Source organism: Mytilus californianus, unplaced genomic scaffold (assembly GCF_021869535.1).
Source record: "Mytilus californianus isolate M0D057914Y unplaced genomic scaffold, xbMytCali1.0.p SCAF_20, whole genome shotgun sequence".
In the NCBI taxonomy this organism is placed as follows: domain Eukaryota; kingdom Metazoa; phylum Mollusca; class Bivalvia; order Mytilida; family Mytilidae; genus Mytilus; species Mytilus californianus.
The window spans coordinates 1363372-1387380 of NW_026262669.1; the positions used below are offsets into that span (position 1 = coordinate 1363372).

Consider the following 24009-nt stretch of genomic DNA (forward strand, 5'->3'; position numbering starts at 1 on the left):
ACATCTACACGCTTTGTTATCAGTCAATAATTGTGTAATGTTCATAGATCAATAGTCTAATCTCTGTGTCGACTGCTCCACACATCCTAATGGTAACCATTCCTACAATACAAACATTGGAAGGTTAACTACATCTAGGTCTTGTTACAAGAATGGCTATATATTAAAAGACAATTGTGATAATAATTAAACATCCAGTGGCAAATATTACATGAATAACTTTTATTTAGAAGAAGACACCAATGTATATGAATTGATATCTATAAACCCGGTTTTAGTTCTCATTTAATTGTTTTATAAAATGTTTCATGGTGATTTCATAGTCGACTATAAAGTATTTTTTTCTCATTTTTTAAGACTGTCGGGTGACCTTTAATTGCATATATCCACATTATACTTATTTATATGGTGGATAGTTGTCTCATTGGCAATCATACTTCATCTACTTATTTTTATATGAGTACTTGGCTGAAACTCTTTGAGCCAAGTGGTTTAACAATCCCTGTCAAAATTTATGGTGGACTTATCATGGCAGTTTAGAACATATATGGTTCTGGCAATGGGATCTGAACAGTTTTTTTAAATATATCTTAGAAAAAATAACTAAATAAGGTTTTGACATTTTAGCGCAAAACATGCCTGCTATATACAGTTACACAATATTGCAAATTCACATGTTGTAATATTTTTCATACCATCAATAACCAAAATGAATTGATTAGTATGTCCCTAGTAAGCAGTGTTTTGTATAAATGCTCAAAATGGCAGCTTTAGGTCAGCTTCAGGCATTCATTTTAGTCAAATGTTCAGAAAAAGGCCATTATGTTTTATGAGACTCGAGTGCATATATCATGTATATACTTGAAACTAACTGAATTTTAGTCAAGTTTAGTTACTTCTCGAAAATTCCCATAATGACAAAAAAGCTTTTATGTCTCATTGGCAATCATCATACCACAATTCATTTCAATCTGTGGATTCATTTATTTTCTTGGGTATCAATTAGGGTGGATTGAGGGAAACTTGCATTTTTGTTGATATTTGATTTCGTGATTTTGCAAACCTCTGCTTACAAAGCCTATAGAAAATGTGTAATTCGTTGTACATTTATATTCGTGGTTCACCTGTACCCACAAAACCCACGAAAATTGGTATCCAACAAATAATAATGAATCCACAGTATATGGAAAATTGAGCAAAATTTTGAATAATAACTGTTTCCTCATTTTTATAATGTCCATCTTGAAATTGTTCCAAATCCCTAGTCTAGACCATACTTACATCTTCACAAACAGTCCAGGGTAGAGTTTTCTGCATGGAGGAGAAGAAGTAGATCAGTGTATAGGCCATGATCACATTATAGTAGATTGCAACTACTAAGGATATTAGAGCCATAGATATACCAATACCTGCAAAGTTAATACATTTGTATAAGATTTATATTCAGTGTATACATGTAGGCCATGATCACGTGGTAGTAGATTGCGACTACTAACGATATTAGAGCCATAGATATACCAATACCTGCAAAGTTAATACATTTGTGTTATTTATATTTAATACGAAATAAATTATTTTATAACATGAAGAAATTAAAAATATTTTGTATTATGTAATAAATCTTTGTACAAAATTCATCATTTACAATACATTAAACCTGCATAAAATTATTTTGTATAAAATTCTACACCTATAGTTTTCTCAAAGTTGTAAATGTATTTCAGATATACTTCAATATTACATGTACCAGCAAACTTTTCTCATCAGATGTGGAAAAACAATATAAGTGTTTAATACCATTAGGCAAAATAAGATCAAAATAAAAAAAAAAATTCTAGGTTGCCAAATTCCACAATGAAACGTTTTTTGTAGGTGGATTAAAACCCTATTTTTATTTCTTTCAAACATCACATATCTTAAAAATGTCTCTCCATCATCATCTCAAACTTCAAAGATTGAAACACTAATTATAAATTAAACAAATAATAAACCAATGATTTTTTTCTTCAAACCATGAAATATCAATTAACAAATACTACTACAAAAACACTATTACCTTTAGCACTTGGGTTCATTTTCCAAACCCCTGTTGGTCCTAAACCAGAGAATTGACCCATTACTAACTCCATGAAGTACATGGGCTTTCCTATCAGGAACTGTAGGACTAAATAAGCAATCAGGAAGGCAGCTGAAATTAAGAAAAAAAATGTGAATAAAATTCTCAAATATTAAGATATATGCTTGTTTGTTGGTTTATTGGACTGAAAATTTGTATGCAAGTAACCCATCTTGCTGCCACAGTTGTGGACCCTGCTGCCACAGTTGTGGACCCTTTGTACACAGATCAAATATTGAAAAGATTGTCATCTGCAACAGTTAAAGCAGTTGGAAGATTTTTTCATTGACTGATTGAGTTCTTCCACCAAAATCTTTTTACTTATAAAACAATAAAACAATTTACAATATAGTTTTATCTATGATATGAAATCCAAAACTAGAACTTGTCTCTATTTATATTTGTGTCACATTCTCATTAGAAATATTTAGGTGTGATGCAACTTGTGATGATGGTTAATTAGACATTTAATATGTGAATGGCATACAATACCATGATAAACAGGAGATGCTGATACTTTATAATGATTCCATGCATTATACATTGTTGCCTATAGAAAAAACTTAAAATACTCAAGAAATAAAAATTTTAGAGTATAAATCTCTATTTTATTAGCATGAATCTGGCAGCTAATGACACTTTAATCATTTAACACGTTTAGTTTCCTTACAGACTAACAGACTTGGGGTAATTGTAATTGTAATCGTTAATCAGCTGTAATTGATTACAATTTTTCAAGTAATCATTGTAATCATTATTCAGCCAAAAATCTGATTACATGTAATTTAATTTATTCAATTACTTTTCAAAATACCCTGTAATCCTGATTACTTTTTGATTACATTCTGATTACAATGAAAAAAATCTTAAACTGTGTTAATGGTCAATAAATGAACCTTTTTGTTATTCTTATTTAATAAATATTTAATACGTTTAAACAGTTTGGTTTACTTTATAAATCATGTTATTGCGAACCCAATGAAAGTTTTCCACAGTGCCATCTCTATCTTAACCAGGTATTTAAACTTTTGCAAGTTCACCTGTCCTATTGAATAAATACAATAGCTATTGTTCTTTGTGTAGTTTATTCTCTGGGACCTTTAAATTTCTTCTAAGAGAAATCTATCATTCATTGATTAAATTACCTGAGTAAAAAAAAAATCTTATATATAGACAAAAATACTTTTTTTATACTCATTAATTGCATGTGATGATGTAGTTATTCAATATTAATAATATATTTTCATTCAGTTTAATATAAACATTGATTCAATCATAAAAAGTTAATTTCTAACAAAAGTTTTATTAATGTTCCTATTGAAATTTGATATTTTTTTGTTTAGTTATAGAATACATTTAAGAAGATCTTAATTTGAAACATCATTATTTTCAAGTTCTTATTCATGTCAAACAATCTTTTTTTTAAAAGGAACAATGTTGAAAGTTTTGTCAGAAATCAACTTTTTATGATTGAATCAATGTTTATATTAAACTGAATGAAAATATATTATTAATATTGAATAACTACATCATCACACGCAGTTAATGAGTATAAAAAAAGTATTTTTGTCTACATATAAGATCATTTTTTTACTCAGGTAATTTAATCAATGAATGATAGATTTCTCTTAGAAGAACTTTAAAGGTCCCAGAGAATAAACTACACAAAGAACAATAGCTATTGTATTTATTCAATAGGACAGGTGAACTTGCAAAAGTTTAAATACCTGGTTAAGATAGAGATGGCACTGTGGAAAACTTTCATTTGGTTTGCAATAATTGATTATTATACTTCAGTAAAAAATAAACTGTTACAGTATTGAAAAGTCATCATAAGCCTAAGAACAGACATATAATACAAGTATATGTCTCTGGCCTTAGTAAAAGATATTGTACATATATTCACAATTTAAAGATGTACATATAACAGCCTATTATATAAAGTTGGAATTATTATTAATTATGGAATTTTATATAATTCCCAGTGCTGATCTTTTTCAATAAAAAGTATGCATCAAGCCTGTTCGTTCTGCATTATCATAGTTGTTTCATTTTTTTATATGCTTCTCTGACCATTTTAGTTGATCAAGCCAGTATTTTTTTTTCAGGTGATGTTGGTGCTTATATGAATTGCCCAGCAGATTAATGTATTGTGATAATTCTGTGCTTTGAATAAGTCTTTTTGTTATGGAAAGTGTTGTGCGCAGCACAGAGTATTCCATTGAAAAATACTATTTAAAACAAAGATCATTTTCCAATGGACATTCTATTGACTTTTAAAAAAGATTATATTATTATAGAAAGTGTTGTGCGCGGCACAGAACATTCTATTGAAAAATACTTTTAAAACAAAGATCATTTTCCAATGGAATGTGTTGTGCGCGGCACAGAACATTCTATTGAAAAATACTATTTAAAACAAAGATCATTTTCCAATGGAATGTGTTGTGCGCGGCACAGAACATTCTATTGAAGAAAACAAATTATAATGGGAAGATTTGTGCACTGCATTTATTTGATGAAAAAAAAAAATAGATACTGTGCACTTTCCAAATATATGAATGTAAATGCTGAGTACTGAGTAGAGATGCTGTCGAAGGAAGCTGTTTGGCCATAATCAAGTTGGAAGCCATCAGGGATCAATTTAGGAATGTTGCAGAACATTTAGTTGTGTTTAGTTGATATTTATCAAAGACTTTCATTTGAATCTGCCTAACCTGTGTATTTTGTTTACTTCATCAAACAGGAAGATTCAAATAGAAGTCTTTCTCAATTTTTTTACTTTCATGTGATCTTTTATTAGCATGCTGTGTGTTGCACTAATCTTTGTTGTTAATGCTTTGCTAAATCTTTTGCATCATCACACTATACATTGCCCATGACTCATTAATTTTCCTCTGTTATAATGCTATGGTGTATATAACATAATAACAAGATAGGCAGTAGTTGTATATCTCTTGTGTAGATAGTTTTTTTTATATATTTGCATGCTTTTTCCACTATTTAAACTCATCACTCTTCACACGAGATATCCTGTGCACTATAACTGCTTTGAGTTGAGAAAAATTCAACTGACCTTTATATTTTGAATATGACCATTTTAATTGGAAAACACTTTTGATGCATATCAATGTCAGATGCTAGTGACCTATTTGCATCAGACAAAGATTTAAATAAATTACAAAAGATGCTGATAGGTCTATATGAAAATATGTTGAACTTTTCTCACAGTCATTTTCCATTAGCATGACTGCTTAACCATGCAACCCTAGTGCAAAGGGACATGGGGGCTCACCATAGTAGTGTGTAAAATTTCATACACCTTGTAGCTGCAAGGATTTTGAATGATAGTAACAATCATTTCTATTTATACAAATGATCACAGAATCATTTGTCATTATAAAACTGTCTCCGGGTGCGGGATTTTCTCTCTGCGTTGAAGACCCATTTGTGGCCTTCGGCTGTTGTCTGCTCTTTGGTCGGATTGTTGTCTCTTTGACATATTCCCCATTTCCATTATCAATTTTTTTTGGTCAAAGATTTTTTTAAATTTAATTTAATCTGTTAATAACAGTGTAAAATGCTTATAATTACCTTATTTCTATAGTAAGTATCATATTGTTTATCCAAATATTCTCCAAATCAAGAATAAATTGAATATTTTGCTGGCTACATATTAAATTATATATAACAGAAATGATGGAAAACAACACTTTTGAAGATTTCATTTTATATTAAAAGTAATACCATTAATAAAATTGGCATATCTAATTCCATTCAACATTTTTTTCAATTAACAACTGTTTCAAATGATTAACACACTAACTTGTAAGAATACAGTTGATAAAATTACTTATACTGTTATAATTGATGTTAATACTTATTTACATATGTTAAATCAAATTCTGTTCACAGTATCAATATAGAAACAGGCAGACATTGCAATGTAGACAAAGGAAATAGGTTATTTACTATATGCAAAACCAATGTAATTGAAGAAAACAATACATTTCAAAATATGAATGGCCAAATCCATCAACTTTAAAACTTATACAGTTGTTATAAATTCATAATGGTAAAGCACTTAGTGAACTAGGCAATTTCTTTTTAAATTAAAAAAAACCAACATAATATGTAGTTTTTATCCCTTATTCATCATTTCATTAAAGTAATTCCATGTCATATGCATTTTTATACTCCAGTGTACGGGAAGTATTATGGTATACTGTTGTCCATCCGTCTGTCCATCTGTCGTCAACATGTCGGATATAAACTCAAAAACGCTTTAACCAATTTGCATAAAACTTTAGTGAATTGTCTACATCTATTGATGTGAGCTCCCTTTTGTTTTTTATAAATTTAAGAAACATAGTTTCCGAGTTATGGGGTTTTATTCATAAAAAAAGGGGGATTTCCCAGTTTTCTGACAATAACTCATAAATGCTTTCAACAGTTCTCATGAAACTTTGGTGAATTGTTTATATAAAAACTAAATACATGGTTAGATTCAGCATATCAAACAACCCCATATATTCAATTTTTGTTGAAATCAAAATAAAATTTAATTTTGGACCCCGATTTGGACCAAATTGAAAACTGGGCCCATAATAAAAAATCTAAATACATGTTTAGATTCAGCATATCAAAGAACCCCAAGAATTCATTTTTTGTTAAAATCAAACTAAGTTTAATATTGGACCCTTTGGACCTTAATGTAGACCAATTTGAAAAACGGGACCAAAAATTAAAAATCTAAATTTAAGGTTAGATTCGGCATATCAAAGAACCCCAATAACTCAATTTTTGATGAAATCAAACAAAGTTTAATTTTGGACCCTTTGGACCTCAATGTGGACCAATTTAAAAATGGGGCCCAAAATCCAAAAACTTAATACATGGTTAGATTCAGCATATCAAAGAACCCCATATATTCAATTTTTGTTGAAATCAAACAAAGTTTAATTTTGGACCCTGATTTGGACCAACTTGAAAACTGGGCCCATAGTCAAAAATCTAAAATCATGTTTAGATTCAGCATATCAAAGAACCCAAAGAATTCAATTTTTGTTAAAATCAAACTAAGTTTCATTTTGGACCCTTTGGACCTTAATGTAGACCAATTTGAAAACGGGACCAAAAATTAAAAATCTAAATTTAAGGTTAGATTCGGCATATCAAAGAACCCCTATAATTCAATTTTTGATGAAATCAAACAAAGTTTAATTTTGGACCCTTTGGACCTCAATGTGGACCAATTTAAAAACGGGGCCCAAAATCCAAAAACTTAATACATGGTCATTTTCAGCATATTAAAGAACCCGAAGAATTCAAGAATAAAACCCCATTGAAATTGGTCAACAAATAAGCAATTTATACAAAGTATTAGAAAAGTATTGTTTTTGGCCCCTTTTTGGCCCCTAATTCCTAAAGAGTTAGGGCCATAACCCCCAAAATCAATCCCAACTTTCCTTTTTTGATATGGAACCTTGTGGTACAATTTCAGAAAGATCCATACACTTACACACAAGTTATTGTCTGGAAACTAGAAAAATGCTTATTTGGACCCCTTTTTAGACCCCTAATTCCTAATATCTGTTGGGACCATAACCCACAAAATCAATCCCAACCTTCCTTTTATGGTTTCAAACCTTGTATTTAAATTTCATAGAGATCCATTCACTTAAACTAAAGTTATTGTGCGAAAACTAGGTGTCTACGGACGATGACGCCGCCGAAGTGATACCAATATACGACCGCAAAAATTTTTTGCGGTCGTATAAAAATTACACTTTATATCAAATGATGCTTTTATAACACACTGTCTCAGATCCTTAATTATGGAATTGAAACCCAGCAATTTGTTGCACTAATAAAATGAAATTAAACTATGAATTATAAAATTTCTGAATCTGTATACTTTAAAAAATGAGAGAAATACCACATAATTTGTTAAACATATTTATGGAATAAATTTGAAAATGTGTTTTGCTTCAAAATTACACCTTTTAAATCTATTCATATATAAATTCAATTTGACATAATAGAGCATTAGAAAACAACTTTCTTTTTCAATTTTTTACCCATAAATTGCTTATAATAGTTTTTTCTAAATTACATGCTGATTCAGTTTTAAAATAATAAGAACATGAAAAAGAAATGACAATGAATGTATTCAAACAAATATTTTTACAATGTTGATTAATATATTTTTTTGCTACATCTCTTTAAATGATTAATGTGCATTGAAAATACAGACTTGCAATATTGAAAAATTGCCAATAATAACATTAACAATTACATTTTCTTGTTGTTGCTCATTATCTCCCCTTAACCTGACACATTCTGTGTAAAAGTCTATTCATAAAAAGCCTTTTCCTAGAAGCAAGGATAGAGTTTCATTAATCATGCAATGTCTGCTATTTGAGTACTTCAACTTGATCATTTGAATGAAGTACAAGGAATCTACTTCAAAGGTGTTATTAAAAAAGAGTTGTCCACCTTCTGTAGTCAAGTATTCCATTTAAAAAAATGTTATTTGCATTTAAAAATTAAATGCTTCTTTTTGTAAATTCATTGGGGTGTAAAAGTATTGACCAAAGTACATTTTGTATGAATCACGGAAGCGCTTCATTCTAAAAATGTGCACACGGTCAACGCTATTACAACCCTATAAAATTACAAAAAGAAGCATTCAATACTTATAATTACATTTTTTAGCAAGGATCATGAAAACACGATTTCTATCAAGTTTTTATTTCATTTTCCGTGTCATCTTGAATGTTAAATATCATTGTGTAATGAATGTCAATTTCAGAAGGACACAAGATTGCTGTTAGTAAATCAAAATAACGTAATATAATGAAACAAACATGTAATGTAATTATTAAGAATTGAATGCTTCTTTTAGTAAATTCTTTGGGATGTAAAAGCGTTGATATATTGTATTCTAAAAATGTGTGCACGGTCAATGCTTTTACAACCCCATGAAATCACCAAAAGAAGCACTCAATTGTTTAAATGACATTTTTTCGCTTCGATCATGAAAACACAATTACTATCAAGTTTTTCTTTTATTTACCTGTGCACTTTATTGTAAAAGCATGTGTCATCATGAATGTGACAATTAATTTTGAAATGAAGGTGGATGAGAGATTGCTGTAAGCCAATCAGAATTACGTACTATAATGAAACATACATCTTATGTAATTATATCAAATTGAAGGCAGTAAATATAAATAAAATAGACATATTTCAAGCAAAGCATTCACCTGATTCCTTAATACATATTTGATATATATACAACTTATGGAACAGCTATTTAAATATTAGTTGTCATGTAACTACTGATTAACAATGATAACAAACTTAGAAAATTGACAGACTTCCCTATTAGGATTAAAGATTATTGTATAGCAACAAAATATTTTCCACTGAATGTAAAGAAAAAGTTAGCAAGCAATATTCAATTATTTTGCACTTGTGCAAATTATACATGTAATAAGTGACAAATTATATTCTACACTATCTTTCAAGCTAATACTATACAATATGAGAGCTTATTAAAATATAAAAATGTACTCTGAACAATATTCACAAACATTCCTGGAATGACACTATTTTACCAACCTGATTATTAAAAACAAATTAATTGCCTGTAATCTTTATTTCGATTTATATTGCAACAGTTTAATTTGTATAGTCAGATTGCATTGAGCATATTAATATTTACTGTATAAAGCCTTGTTTGATTTTTAACTTTTTTTTTATCTATAAGGCTTTTGCAGAATGTTGATGTCTTCTTTTAAACAGTTTTTAGTTGCAGTATAAAGAAAAAGACAGATATTGTCTAAAACAGAAATTATGTATTTACTTTTTATGATGTTACTTCTAGTTAACTGCCATTATTTCTAGACCCAAGGAAACACTCAGATTTATGTTGGAAACAAATTTGTAACATCCAGTGTTAAATATGGTTAAAATCCAGTTATGAGTGGCTACAAAACAATTGATTTTGTCAACTTTCTTGGTTTAAAAAAAAAATTCTTTAACTGCCGCTAGTAATATTTATAGCCTGGCATTCTACCCAATCTAGTTAGGGTCAGGTGTAATACAATCTATGTGACCAACTATCTGTGCTGAACAGGACTGAATTACTGCGCATGTGCATGTTCTATGAACAACAAATATATGATCACATTGTTAATAAAATGGTGATTCACGATTTTAATCAATAACTTGATTTACTAAATTATTCAAAATATGCATTTCATATGAAAATAAAAATAATTTTCCATAAATGCGTGGCAATATAAATATATCTCTCCACTGGTCAAGAAATGATGCTATCCTATTCTAACATCAAATTGAGGAAACCCTGTCGTTGTATTCCGCCCGTCAAGCAATGAGCCAAAATCCCAGGCTATTTATAAATTAACTAACTCCCCATGTGATTTTTCAACATACTATCGTAATTCATAGGTAAGTAACTTAGTTATGTAAAGCAAACAACAATCGATCAATGTAACTTTATTATCTCTCCTTTTTAATTTTTTTTAGTGAAACCTTTTAAGACATATTTTTTGCAAATTCTATCAACTGCTTTAAAATTTGGTTAGACTTCATATTCCAGGTTATTGGAACTTCAAAAAGCTTACAAATTTTCAATGATTTGTTCCAAAGTGGTTTTATTTCTTTCAAAGAAAGTATTTTCAAAAACAAAATAAATGACCCTTAGATAAAATACCAGTTATGGTTAGGTGAATAGCTGCATGGATTTGTGAAGAAACATTTTCTTAAGATATTTATACCATTATGCAAAAATTGAGAGAAAAAAAATTATACCAGTAAGTCTAATTCATTTGATAAAACATTTTAAAATATGGCTATAATGAGGCTGTGGTTTATTGAATTTCATTCATAAGGATGTTCACCAATCTGTTTCAAAATGACAAGTTTTTTAAAAGACTTATAAAATGCTAGTGCATTAATTTCAGAATTAAAAATGCAGGAAAAATGAGACAATTCTCTCTTCACCTTTTTATACATTTAACATATGCACCTTATTTCTCTCAAAAGTATGATAAAAATGACATGGATTATATAAGATTTTCATAAGTGGCTTTCAAACTATGTGTAATAAGATTATGAAAAGAAAAGTAGAAGTTATTGGCCATTTTTTTTATAGACTACATGGATAAAAGCAGAGGATTCAGAATATCTGACAAAAAAAAACCAAGATCAGCGAACAGCCTTAAATTTAATTTTCAAAAGATGTACAAAATTCCTTTATGTGTTTAGGTAAATATCCTCCTTTAGTTAGCTCAAAATTTCCATAAATAATTGAAGTAATATCCACTTGCACTATCCACGGTTCTCTCTTCCCTTTTTTCCCTCTTACAGGCTTAGAACATGGCTTCCAGTTGGTTGATTTTGCACCTTATACCAGTGGATAGTGCAAGTACTGTTTGCTTCCTCAATCTCCACCACTTGTGCAACCTGTGGCCATTCATTGCAAAATTCTTGTAAATTCAGCAGAACCATTTCCCCAACAGTCACAGAACCATTACTTTTCAAGGTACTGGTTTTCTTAGTTCCAACAATGATCTGAAATAAAGAAATAAACAATATACTTTCCTAACCAATAAAATGATGGCCAATCTCATTTTAAATTAACTGTATTATAAGCTATTTATGATAACAAAGATATGCAAGAGTTAATAGATATAAGATTAGATGTGGTATGAGTGCCAATGAGACAAATCTCCATCCAAGTCACAATTTGTAAAAGAAAACCATTATAGGTCAAAGTACCATCTTCAACACAGAGAGTTAACTCTGTTTTAAAGTAGGTACCTCTTTCTATAAGCTGTATTTTTACCCCTGTCTGGAGCCTCTGGCTTTTGTAAGTCTTTTTTTTTAATTTTAGTTCATTTATATGTTTTGGAGTTTAGTGTGACATCCATTTTCACTGACCTAGAACACATTTTATTTTAAAGATATGTAATAGACAGATAGTGAATAAACAAGCATATTTTTATAGCATTAAAGATGCACTCGTGTATAGTTGATCATGTGATTTCTCAAAGGAACTCCTTTTACACCAACATTGTGACATTTTGACTATAACATGAATGTTCGGTTAAGGAAAAACAGTTCTGTAGTTGGAAAAAGAGTTACCACATGACTGTCAATTGTGTAATTGATGGTTTCAAATGCAATATAATTGTTAATTTGAAGTGAGGCCAGTAAAACAGATACTAGCAAAAGTTAATTCCCCAATTGACAGTTGCAACTCTTCCACTAAAGAACAGTTAATATAATCATTTTGTAATGCATTACTTTGAAAATTATACAACAGTATAAAGCTTTAAAAAATGTACAAAGTGAAAGTTTATCAATTTTTTTAGCACAGAAACATAAAGGAAAAACCTTATTATACATATGAAAACTTTACAACAGAAGATTATTTGCTTACTTATGAATGCCTTAAATTCTCAATTCAACATTAAAAATTAATAATGTTTTGAGGTAAACATTGATTTGTTTTAGATTATATTCTGATAATTGGAACATTTTTTTAATTCACCAAGCCAAGTCAATATTGAAGATCACTATAATACCTTAAATGTAAGCCAATGATAAAAAATTATTTCATAAAAAATGCATTAGACACATTTTACAAAAGGATTGCTTCATACAGTGACATTTCATTTTTCATTCTAACTGATAAAATTATTATTTACTGGAGGTATAGGTTCATCTTCATCTGATAAATCTGTCACTTCGTTGTCGTCATCTTGTTGTTGTTGTTCTATGATGATTTCATGGTCTCTTTTCTTTGCATTTGTGATCAACTGTTGAAGTGGCCAAGGAGTTTCTGAAGTTTCTGATGTTGACTCTGTAAAGATAAAGATTTAATAATTATTAACTATTATTGTGTTATATTTAAAGCTAGGCCTAAGCATAAGCATAAATTTTATGGTTGCAAATTGAATTGAAAAGAAAGGATATATCATTAAATGACAAAAAAGAAACAGAAAAAAAGGAAAGCAAACATTGTTAACAATTCTTTTCTTTTTCTTTTATTCATTTGAGGCCTTCAAAATAAGGAAATTATTCTACATGTATCAAAATTACAATAAAACAAAAGAAATATACAGTCAGTGATAGTTTTTTTTCAAAGTACACAAGCAATTTGTCATCGAATTCATGATGTCATGGATACAATAAAATTTAGTGTAATTTCCCATATTAAGGATGTACACCTCTGAGGAGCCCAAAATTTCTAGAATTAAACTTTTTTTCTTAACCTGATTTTTTGGTTTATATGACTGTAAAAAAATAATTGGTGAAGAAAAAAATCATATGGTGGTGCAATTCTTTTTTTGCTACGGCCCTTTGAAAATACCCAATTTTGATGATTTTCCCATTTTTCATCAATTTTTACCTATTTTTGGGCTATTATCGTGAAAAAAATCACAGTTCCACAATTAAACTTTTTTTCATACTTTCAATAAAGATTGATTGGACCAATCTGAATAAATTTAACTTAAAAAAAACTATAGGTAGGTGTTAATATAAGAAAGTTTTATCATATTTTGATGCTTTTTTGTGTCAAATTTACCATGCTGTCAATTTTGGAAATTTGTGATTTTTCTCAGTTTTAAGAACAAAATGCATATCATTTTAACTTCTTTGTTATAAATGATTGAAAAAATACATATCTAAGAAATTTGAAGACAAAAATGATATGGGATGTACATGATTCTTGTAAAAATCATTTTTTGTACCCCTCACCCATTTTCTCAAAATTTTGGCTAAAAAGACTAACTTGATTGGTCGTAAAATTTAAAATCAGTTATGTTTGATTATAATATTTTTAAAATTCATTGATATTTTCCTCTTGTATCACATGTTTTGGAAATAATTCCAGAACAAGATTTCAACGAGACTGAAACGTCAGAAGAATACATCCTTAATGTGGCTGGGGTGTTTCCTTCATCTTGGATTTTGGTCTAGGTCTTTAAAGAAATGTGCTAGTTTTTAGAGTAGTATGTAATTCATATGTTAGACTTTTCATGTTAATAAAGCAAATTGTGTGTTTAATCATGTTTACTGCTGTATTTTCTGAAAAACACAATATTTTTGTTTGATCCATTTTTTTCAACTTTGCCACATAAGGGGAGATAACTTAGATAAAGTATTTTTTATAATGGAAAGTGTTGTGATTTTACCTATTTTAAGATGTAACAAGATAACAAGTCTGGTGGCCCACTTTTTTTCTTTTTCTTATATGAAAGCATTGTTATTAGAGCTATCTTCTCACATTTATCTTAATATTCTATGGTGTAGTTTTCATTGGATCACACAAATTGGATTTTCTATGAATAATATATACAAAATCTGACATTTAGCACAACCTGTAGCGAGAAAAAAAGTCCAGTGACCCATACTTTATATTATATTTTGATTGACAAATTATTAAAAATTTTGCAGGTGGGTTTGGTCCAGCTTTTTTTTACTATGGAACAGGGATACTGTAACTATTATAATGTTCTAAATGGAATTGTTTAATTTTGATTTTTATCTTTTATTTGTTTTTTTTTCACAATTTTTTGTCAAGCCTGCCACTTCTGTTACAGAAAGCTTTTACCAATCTGCATGAAACTTCGGTGAATTGTTTATATTTATTGAAGTGTCTCAGCTCCCTTTTTTTTTTATATCATTTTAGAATTTGAGTTTCCCAGTTATAAGGGTTTATTCATTAAAAAGGGTTATTTTCCAGTTTTCTGACAAAAACTCAAAAACACTTTCCCCAATTTGCAAGAAACTTTGGTGAATTGTGTATATCTATTGAAATGAGCCCCCTTTTGATTTTTATAAATTTTAGATTTAAAGTTTCCGAGTTATGAAGTTTTATTTTTTTAACAAACAGGGGATTTTTTTCAGTTTTCGGACAATTACTGAAAAATGCTTTCAGCAGTTTTGATGAAAATAACACAATTTATTCACTGTATGTATTAGACAGACGTTACATGAAATAGAAAAACACACGACATAATCTCCTACAGTTTAAAAACATTTGAGCTATCATCTTCATTCGACAACACATCTATCTCCTCTCACGTCACTATCACACAACGTCAAAATACGGGAAACAACGTAAACACTGTTTTGCGTATCACGTACATGAAGACAAAGTCACAGTCACAACAGACATAAACTTCCTTTCGATTTTTATAAATTTTTAATTTAACATTTCCACATTATGGGATTTTATTCATAAAAAGGGGTGGTTTTCCAGTTTTCAGAAAATATCTTTGGTGACTGCTTTATATCTATTAAGATAATTTCCCTTTAGTTTTTCATAAATTTCTGATATCACATTGAGAAGTTATTGAACTTTATTCTTTAAAATAGATATGGGCATATCATGCACTCATGGTGTAGCTGTTTATCAATGTATAGAATGATTGTAAGGTATATATGTCTGTCTGGCAATTATCATCTGATTAATACCTAATTTTTATGGATCATTGCTCAATCTTAAGTTTTCATGGTTACCGTTAAGTTTATAGTTTTTTAGATACAATATGCAATATGTCAAATATATATTAAAATTTTTCTCAACCTGATTTTTTTTTATTTATATGACTGTAAAAAAATAAAATTGGTGAAGAAAACTTATATGGTATTTGCATAAAACTTTGGTGAATTGTTTATATCTATTGATGTGAACTCCCTTTCATTCTTTATAAATTTTAGATTTACGTTTCTGAGTTATGGGGTTTTATTTATTAGAATAAAGGGGAATTTTCCTTTTTTTGGACAATAACTCAAAAATGCTTTCAGCAGTTCTCATGAAACTTTGGTGAATTGTTTATATCTTTTGATGTAAGCTCCCTTTCAATTTTTATATATTTCTGATATGAAAACCTGACGGGCGTATCATGCGCTCATGGCACAGCTTTTTATTCTCTTTTTTTTTTAGAACAAAAAGCATATTATTTACTTCTTTGTTATTAATGATTGAAAAAATACATATCTAAGAAATTTCACACAAAAAAAATTGATATGGGATGTTCATATTTCTGGAAAAATCATTTCTTGGACCCCTCACCCAAACTTTAACTGATTGATCCTTATGGTATCTAGTTTATAAATTGTATCCGAAGTTTTGATCAATTGATAAACATGGCCAACATGGTTAAACAGAACATTGGGATCAAACGCAGATTTTGGCTAATATCTAAAAAACTGAAGCATTTAGAGCAAATCAGACAATTGTTAAAACGTTCAATAGGTTAAGTTCGATCAACCCTGAAATTTTCAGACAAAAAAAACAACCAACTGTTGGATTGCTGCCTCTAAATTTGTAATTGAGGAACTTTTGTAGTTTTTGGTAATTATCTTCAATATTATTAAAGACAGAGATAAACTGTAAACAGCAATAATGTTCAGCAAAGCGAGATCAATAAAAGAATAGACTATTTTCATATTACCGACTTTTGACTCTGGATTATATAATTTGTCGACTGGTTACCTTGGACATCATGGTACTCGGTAAAGTAAGAGCAACCAAAATAAGTAAAATCAAACATATAATAGGTGTAATTTGAGGGGAAAGCTTATTGTTTTCAGATGATTTTGTAGTGAAAAAAAAATGTTAAGCAGGTAGTTTTCCCCCAAAATTGTACCGATTAATCGCTTGGTTTTACTTCTTTAGCTTGCTCTTACCTGACTTGGTACCATGATGTACAAGGTAACCAGTCAACAAATTATATAATCCCGAGTCAAAAGTTGGTAATATGAAAATAGTCTATTAAAAAGACCAAAATTGTCAATCGATCCCTTAAGGAGTAATTGCCCTTTAAAGACAATTTTACACAATTTGTTCATCATGTTTGCTATTTGTACAAATGTATTTGGTTTTAAAGGCATCAACATAAGAACAAACTAAAAAAAAATCAACATTTACCAAATAACTTACCAAAACTGTTAAGTTCTTCAAAAAATTCTTCCCACCATTTCTTGTCTTCGTCTCGTTTGAAATAGGAGAAGGATGTGCGTATGTCATTCTTTAACTTGTTCAAATCTAGTTTGGTCAAAATTGGAACAACAGGCTGTGGTGCATCTGTAGGTATATTCATTAAAAGTTGTTCTGTTGTTTCAAGCCATACCTTGAAAAAAATTTATTGATTAAAATTTAAGTCTGATATATAGACCTTAAAATTATATATTAAACCAAGAAAAAATACTTATGTGCTAAACAAGGGGTAGAAGATACCAAGGGAACATCTCAAAGGCTGTCCATCTGTCTAGTATATAAATAAGAAGATGTGATATGATTGTCAATGAGACAAAAAAAAAAATTATGACCAGATTACCAATTAAGTTTTCATATTTCATATTAAATAAGGGATGTCAATGATTACTTGAGTATCACTAGCTATAGGTATCACCGAGTATGGAATACCAAACTGATACTCAACTAACTGTTTCCTATTAGAATTTTGTTGCCTTCTTAAGAAAAAAAAGCATTATTATTAAAGAGCACCTTCTGGGAAATAAAAATATTAATAAAGATAATCAAAAGCAAAATACATTTCTAATCTTTGTGATTAATTGTCATTCAACATTTCTCTGATAAGAAGTAGGCTATGAATAAGAGCACCTTTTGGAAGACTTCCACTTTTAGCTAATCATGTCTTAGTCATTCCATCACCTCTGTTACAGTAACATACATATTTCAAAAATTGTATGACAGCCAAAAATAGTAACTTACATACCAAGCATGTAGTGTTATATTATGCATGGCTGGAGTAACATAGTAATTTCTGGATTGTATTAATAGACAAGCTAATATACTCAAGAGTTTATAACACAAACTTATATACTGAATGTATATTAAAGGGATATCAGTACTATAATGGAAGAGTTGTAGCTATCATTTGATGGATTGGACAGTTGCAACTGCAGTTTTTAAAACGTAACTTAAATCTTTAGACAATGCAAAAAAATGTTACATAGAGATTGCTTAAGAATTTACTTTATCTGTTGACCACTTTTTATAGAATAATTTGGTCTGTCCATCTCTCTTTTCTACTTTGAAGACATGTGGATAAGAATGGTTGCTAATCTTATTTAAGGATTTTCCTATCCACCCTGCCACATCCCATACATGTGAGGTCCTCACTGAAGTTGGTGATGGTGTTGTGCAGCATTCAAAACCAGTCATTAGTTTTGGAAGTGTGAGAATTGCTTTACGTCCCAACCAGGAGGAAAATCTGTTAAAAAAATGTAACTAAATACTATGACTGGACTGTCAAATTTAAACAAAATTAAGGAATACAAAAATAATTAAAAAATACTTTAATCAAATAATAGCCTGGTTTGCTTTGTGAAAAGAGGTGCAATACCATCATTAATTTCCCCCTATTAGTCTTTGTTAAATTTGCACTTTTCAAGAAATTGTAGAAAATTTATCTTTGTTTCAAATAAAGAAATACTTGACATGAGTAAAGATTTATCCATTCATCTACTTTTGAAAAAAATTCACATAATGTTTCATTGCATATAAGAAAATAACCATCATTGGAAGTTAGCCAATCAAATTTTCACCCTTTTTCTTCCTGTGTACAAGCTTTAGTAATCATGTGACCTCAAGTTTCCAAAATATTCTATAGAATCACCAAATAAAAAAAAATGGTGATTTGAAACATCTACGGTATATGTCTATGACAAATATTTTTTTACTGCTATGAAATGTAGGATAAATTTCCTACAACTGTCAAATTCAAGGAAATACTTTTTTTTACTGTTTTTTGTATGCAACCGGATGTGACATACTGTGATTTAGTTGTATTACACCAAGAGTGCTTGCCTCAATGGTGATAAGCTGTTGAGTATGATTTTTGGTTAAGTCAAAGTGAAAACTTGAAATTTGGTATTGTAAACTTTTTTGCTCTTCATCTTAGCATTTAAAATAAGAGTAATTATTACTGAGATGATTGGAGTAAAAATAATGTGTTTGGTAAGGATAAAAAGTCTTCCTCTCAATTTTGCTTATGTTTAAAGTACTTAAAAGAGAAGCAACTACAGAAATAATTTTTTGTACCTTGAGAATACTTGGTCAATATCTTCATGGGTGTGGCCAACCATTAAGAAGGACATCTTTACTTTAGTAAAAATACCAAGTTCAACCAGCAGGGTAATAAATCCAAGAACAAATCTGCAAATAAATTAAAAGTTTAAAGTATCAACAATCAAGCTTTATGTATTTGAACAATTTCAGGATAACATCACTTGTTCGCTTATATTTGATGTAGGTATAAACACTATTATCTTAACTCTCATACATTTCTAGGAATATGATCGGTTAAAAGCAACCACTTGGAGACAGTGTATATTCCAAATCTGGCCCCTGAGGTTTTTAGGTGGGGCTTATTTCAATACACGGTTAGTAGTGGTGTTACGTCCCTTTATAAAAACAATGCAGTGTTGAGGAAATATCTTAAAGGTTTAAACAGAAAAATTGATGATGAATGATAGAAATAAATTCATAAATAAAATGCTTTGCTGAGGGCAGCTGGAAACGACCGCAGGGGTCCAATCTTAATAGATAATTTAAAAGCAGTATAAGGGAGGTAATCCAACATTGTACAACATTGTACAATTTTGTTTTTGGATTACCTCCCTTACACTGCTTTTAAATTGTCCATTAACCAGGAAACCCTTGTTTTTTTCCCTTTTTTGCCCCTAATTCCTAAACGGTTTGAGCCATAACCCCCAAAGCCAATCCTAACCATCCCTTTGAGTTATGGAAACTTGTGGTATAATTTCAGAGAGATCCATACACTTAAACACAAGTTATTGTCTGGAAGTTACAAAAATGCTTATTTTTGGCCCCTTTTTCCTTAACTGATGGTACCATAACCCCCAAAATCAATCCCAACCTTCCTTTTGTGGTATTTAACCTTATGGTAAAATTTCATAGAGATCCATTCACTTAAACTAAAGTTATTGTGTGAAAACCAATGTGTCTTCGGACGACGACGCCAAAGTAATACATTTGTGTACCAATATATGACCGCAAAATTTTTTTGCGGTCGTATAAAAACACATTTAAAGCTAACAAGTTGTTACCATTGGCATTTGTTTTTGTATAGACCAATGGAAGTAGGTTCTTTTTTCTAATGGTAGTGTAGACTTAAATACTTGGAATGGTCACTAGTCTAAATAACACCTGTTAAGATAGTTGGTAAGTTAAATTCATTACATTGTGTGCTAGTGACCTAATACGATATATATGGGGTCAGTAAATTCAATATTGGGATTCCAGCTTTGCTCTCACCCCATATGAATTTACTGACCCCATTTATATCCTATTTAGGTCACTAGCACACTATGTAAATAATAATACACACAACCAAATATAAGTAACTAAAGTGATACCTGTTTTTCAAAAATTTGCCCCCTCGGGCTAAAGCCCTGTGACAAATATCATGAACTCATAAATTTTTTTATATAGGGAAACATTTTTAAGCCAGTAATAATTATAGATTATCGTTGGTGATATGAGAAATTATCGCTAGAAACTAAGGGCGCACGTGCAGAAATTAACAACGTCTTCATTTTTATTATTTCAAAGAAAATTGTTTTGTATCTGATTTTAGGACCATATGTTATTTATGACTGTAATAGGGAACATTAAAGGTTTTAAAGGAATTAATTTGTAGATTTTATATAATGAAATATCACCAATTCACAGTGTCAAGATGTTTTGTTCATTGTTGTATTGTCTAATATTTCTGGTGATTCCTGTTATTCGTTTTAATATTTATTTGAATGTTAAAAGGTTTGGTTAGTTAACTTACCTGTTTTTGTTTTCTCTGTAACAGTTGTCCATTTGAAGATACAATGTTGGGGGTAGATCTTCTGTCATGGCAAGAATGTTGATCAATGTGGAAATTGTCAGATTGGCAGAATGAGGGTATTCAAAAACATCAAAAAAACCATATATTCCTATACCGTGAACTATCAATCCCACCAAGTGGACCTTCAATTTCCACATTGCACTAGTAAATTTGCTGGCATATAGGAAATGTGGCAGTTGGGTTTTGGATTGGTCCATCGCATCTATGATGATTGATAGATATGCATCTGGACTTTTCTTTGCCTTCTGTGCATGCTTGTAGTATTTTCTACGTTCTGCGCTAAAAAAAGAAAGAAATACATCTAGTATTATACATTTTAGCCAGATGAGTATGAACATTAAGGAGGTATGGGTTTCTTCTTCCATTTTGGATTGTAAAATAGCAGAACACAATAGGTCTAGAGGAGATTTTTAATTTTATCGGCAATTTGAACATTTTCCCTTTTGATCTTGCTGACTGATAATTTCTTTTCTGATCCTTTCTCAGTGGAGTCCAGTGATATGAAAACGAAGTCGAGTGATATGAAAATTCTTGCTAGAAACAAAGGGAACTCGTGCCGTTGTCAAGGAAATTAACAAAGTCTTCATAGGTAAAATAGCAATAAACAGATTATCATTGGTTACCTCAACTTGATTGCTTTTCTCACTTTCGCCGTACCGTCTCAAGCGAGAAAATCAATCTCGTTGAGATAACCAACGATAATCTATATTATTAGAATCATGGACATACTTGATACTTGAAAATATTAGGCAATAATGTCATCCATATCAGTGTAGCAACATCACATACTCAAGTCTGTGCGCATCATTCTATCTATGAAATGCATGCAACTTCATTCATATGACCGAACAACTATCCCAAGGTTTTATAGGCACTTAAGTAGTTTTACTAACTATTTCATTTCACTTCATATTCTCAATCCAAATAATATACAGTTAAGATGCATATACTTTTGGCTTGCTTGATATTCTTGCTGATAAAGTTAGTATCAAAAACCAAAATGCCATTAATCTATATAGGTCAGCAAGTTTCATGACAGAAATGCAACTTACTAATAAAGACTGCTTTTAAATGAACAAATAAATGCGATCTAAGGTTATAATCACTTATTAAATTACGAACCAAGACTAATTCTAGTTGAATTAAGTTTTTCTTCAAACTTATCATATATTAAGAGGAGGTTACTCAGGAAAAGTATTATTAATAAAGGAATCTTCAGAATTGTTTTTATATTTTATGTTATAACATCAAAAAAATGTACAGAGATCTGATTTATTATTTTGATATTATTAGAGTAGTTTTTGAAGAGCTATCATCTGATATGATATTTCAGAATTCTAACATTCAGTTTACCTTCTACTCATATTATGACTGTAGCTTGAAAACAAGCTTGGCAACCTATCATTTTTATTATGTTTCTGAAAACATTAAGACAATAAAGATAATCCTTTATTAAAAAAATAAATAACACTTTTGGAAACATCAATTTATTTATCAATTTTCTCGATATGCTAAAATTTGGTATTCTCAAACAGCAAATCATTTATTTCAGTGTAAACAACATTGACAGGATTTTCATTATTAATTTTTCATGCATCAAATGTCAAATTAGTTTACTTTGCTGGTACTCATAAATGCTATATCTATATTCTTACAATTCAGGAAAGAATTACTTACTTCTGCTGTTTCAAATGTTTTTCACGTTTCTTCAGTAATTTTTCTCTTTCGACTTTATTTCTTGTTTCTGCTAATTTTGTTTTTATATGTGTACACTTGTTACACTTGGAAAATCGGGATGCCTAAAAAATTAGTTTAAAGATACAAGAAATGAATATACTACATAGGTAAAGCCTTGCATACTTGTATGTTAAGCATATCAATAAGTCCTCAACAAGACCCTCTTCGGTTAATTATGATATATGAAGTGTATTTTGTTTTTTGCTATTTTACCTACTTAATTTCCTGATTTCTTAAAGTTGTGCATTTTGGACCTAGTTTCTAAGAAAATCCTTTTAATAGTAGTTCATGAATAAATTAGGTCCCTTTGTCTTACTTTCCAACTTTTGAACAAAATATTTGTACTTTGTTCTTATGTTCAATTCAGTGGTTGCTGTTTGTTGCTGTATACTATATTTATATTCACATTAAACAGCCAGTTAGATTCCTTGTTTGATTGTTTAACATTTGTTATTTTTGGGCCTTTTATAGCTCACTATGCAGCATGGGTTTTGCTCATTGTCGAAGGAGGAACAATGGTATATTGTTGTTTACTTATAAATTTGGTCTCTCATGGATAAATTGTCTCATTGGCAATTATATAACATCTTCTAATTTTTAAATGTGGCAACTTATGTGCATGTTTTTTTTTTTTAATCCATTTTAATATATAATGGGGTAAGTCAATTAAGACAAAATTTGGTTCAGTCTGGAAAGTATTTCGGAATATCTGACCAAATATTAGACAATTTTTATGCCCCAACTGTAGCTGAGGGGGCATTAAGTTTTATCCTTGTCCGTCTGTACATATGTATGTCCATTTAGTTGAGGCAAACTAAAGTAATAAAAAGGAAACCAACTTTGAGACGTACATACATACGTATCGTCGTATGTCCCAAATTTGGATTCCTTTCCCTACTTTTAATTGCCTCAACTAATTGCTATGAAACTTATTACCACAAAACCACAGATCAAGTTTGAATTTTGGTGGCGTCACTTTAACCGTATTAGAGTTAAACCCCTTAATAAATGGAAAAATTGCTAAATTTTTAGTTTCTGTTCTCTAACTTCAGTTTGCCTCAACCATATGTTATAAAACTTATACACAGTCAAGATTACCATAAAACACAGAACAAATTAGAATTTTGGTGTTGTCACTTTAATCGTTCTAGAGTTATACCCCTTTATGGATGGAAAAATTAATTAAAGTTGAATAGTTTCTGTTCTCATATACACAATGTT

The 24009-nt window shown here is 29.8% G+C and overlaps 1 protein-coding gene across 1 annotated transcript; it reads right to left on the reverse strand.

Annotated features, from left to right (window-relative positions):
* Nucleotides 1-8182: 8182 nt before the first annotated feature.
* On the reverse strand, nucleotides 8183-22846 carry LOC127731678 (uncharacterized). The gene is made up of 7 exons (XM_052240459.1): nucleotides 22729-22846; nucleotides 20992-21330; nucleotides 19233-19346; nucleotides 18165-18402; nucleotides 17106-17295; nucleotides 12859-13013; nucleotides 8183-11719 (listed from the first exon to the last, which is right to left on the reverse strand). The coding sequence occupies exons 2-7, from the start codon at nucleotides 21246-21248 to the stop codon at nucleotides 11510-11512; spliced, it is 1164 nt and encodes a 387-aa protein (XP_052096419.1). The 5' UTR covers nucleotides 21249-21330; nucleotides 22729-22846; the 3' UTR covers nucleotides 8183-11509.
* Nucleotides 22847-24009: the final 1163 nt, after the last annotated feature.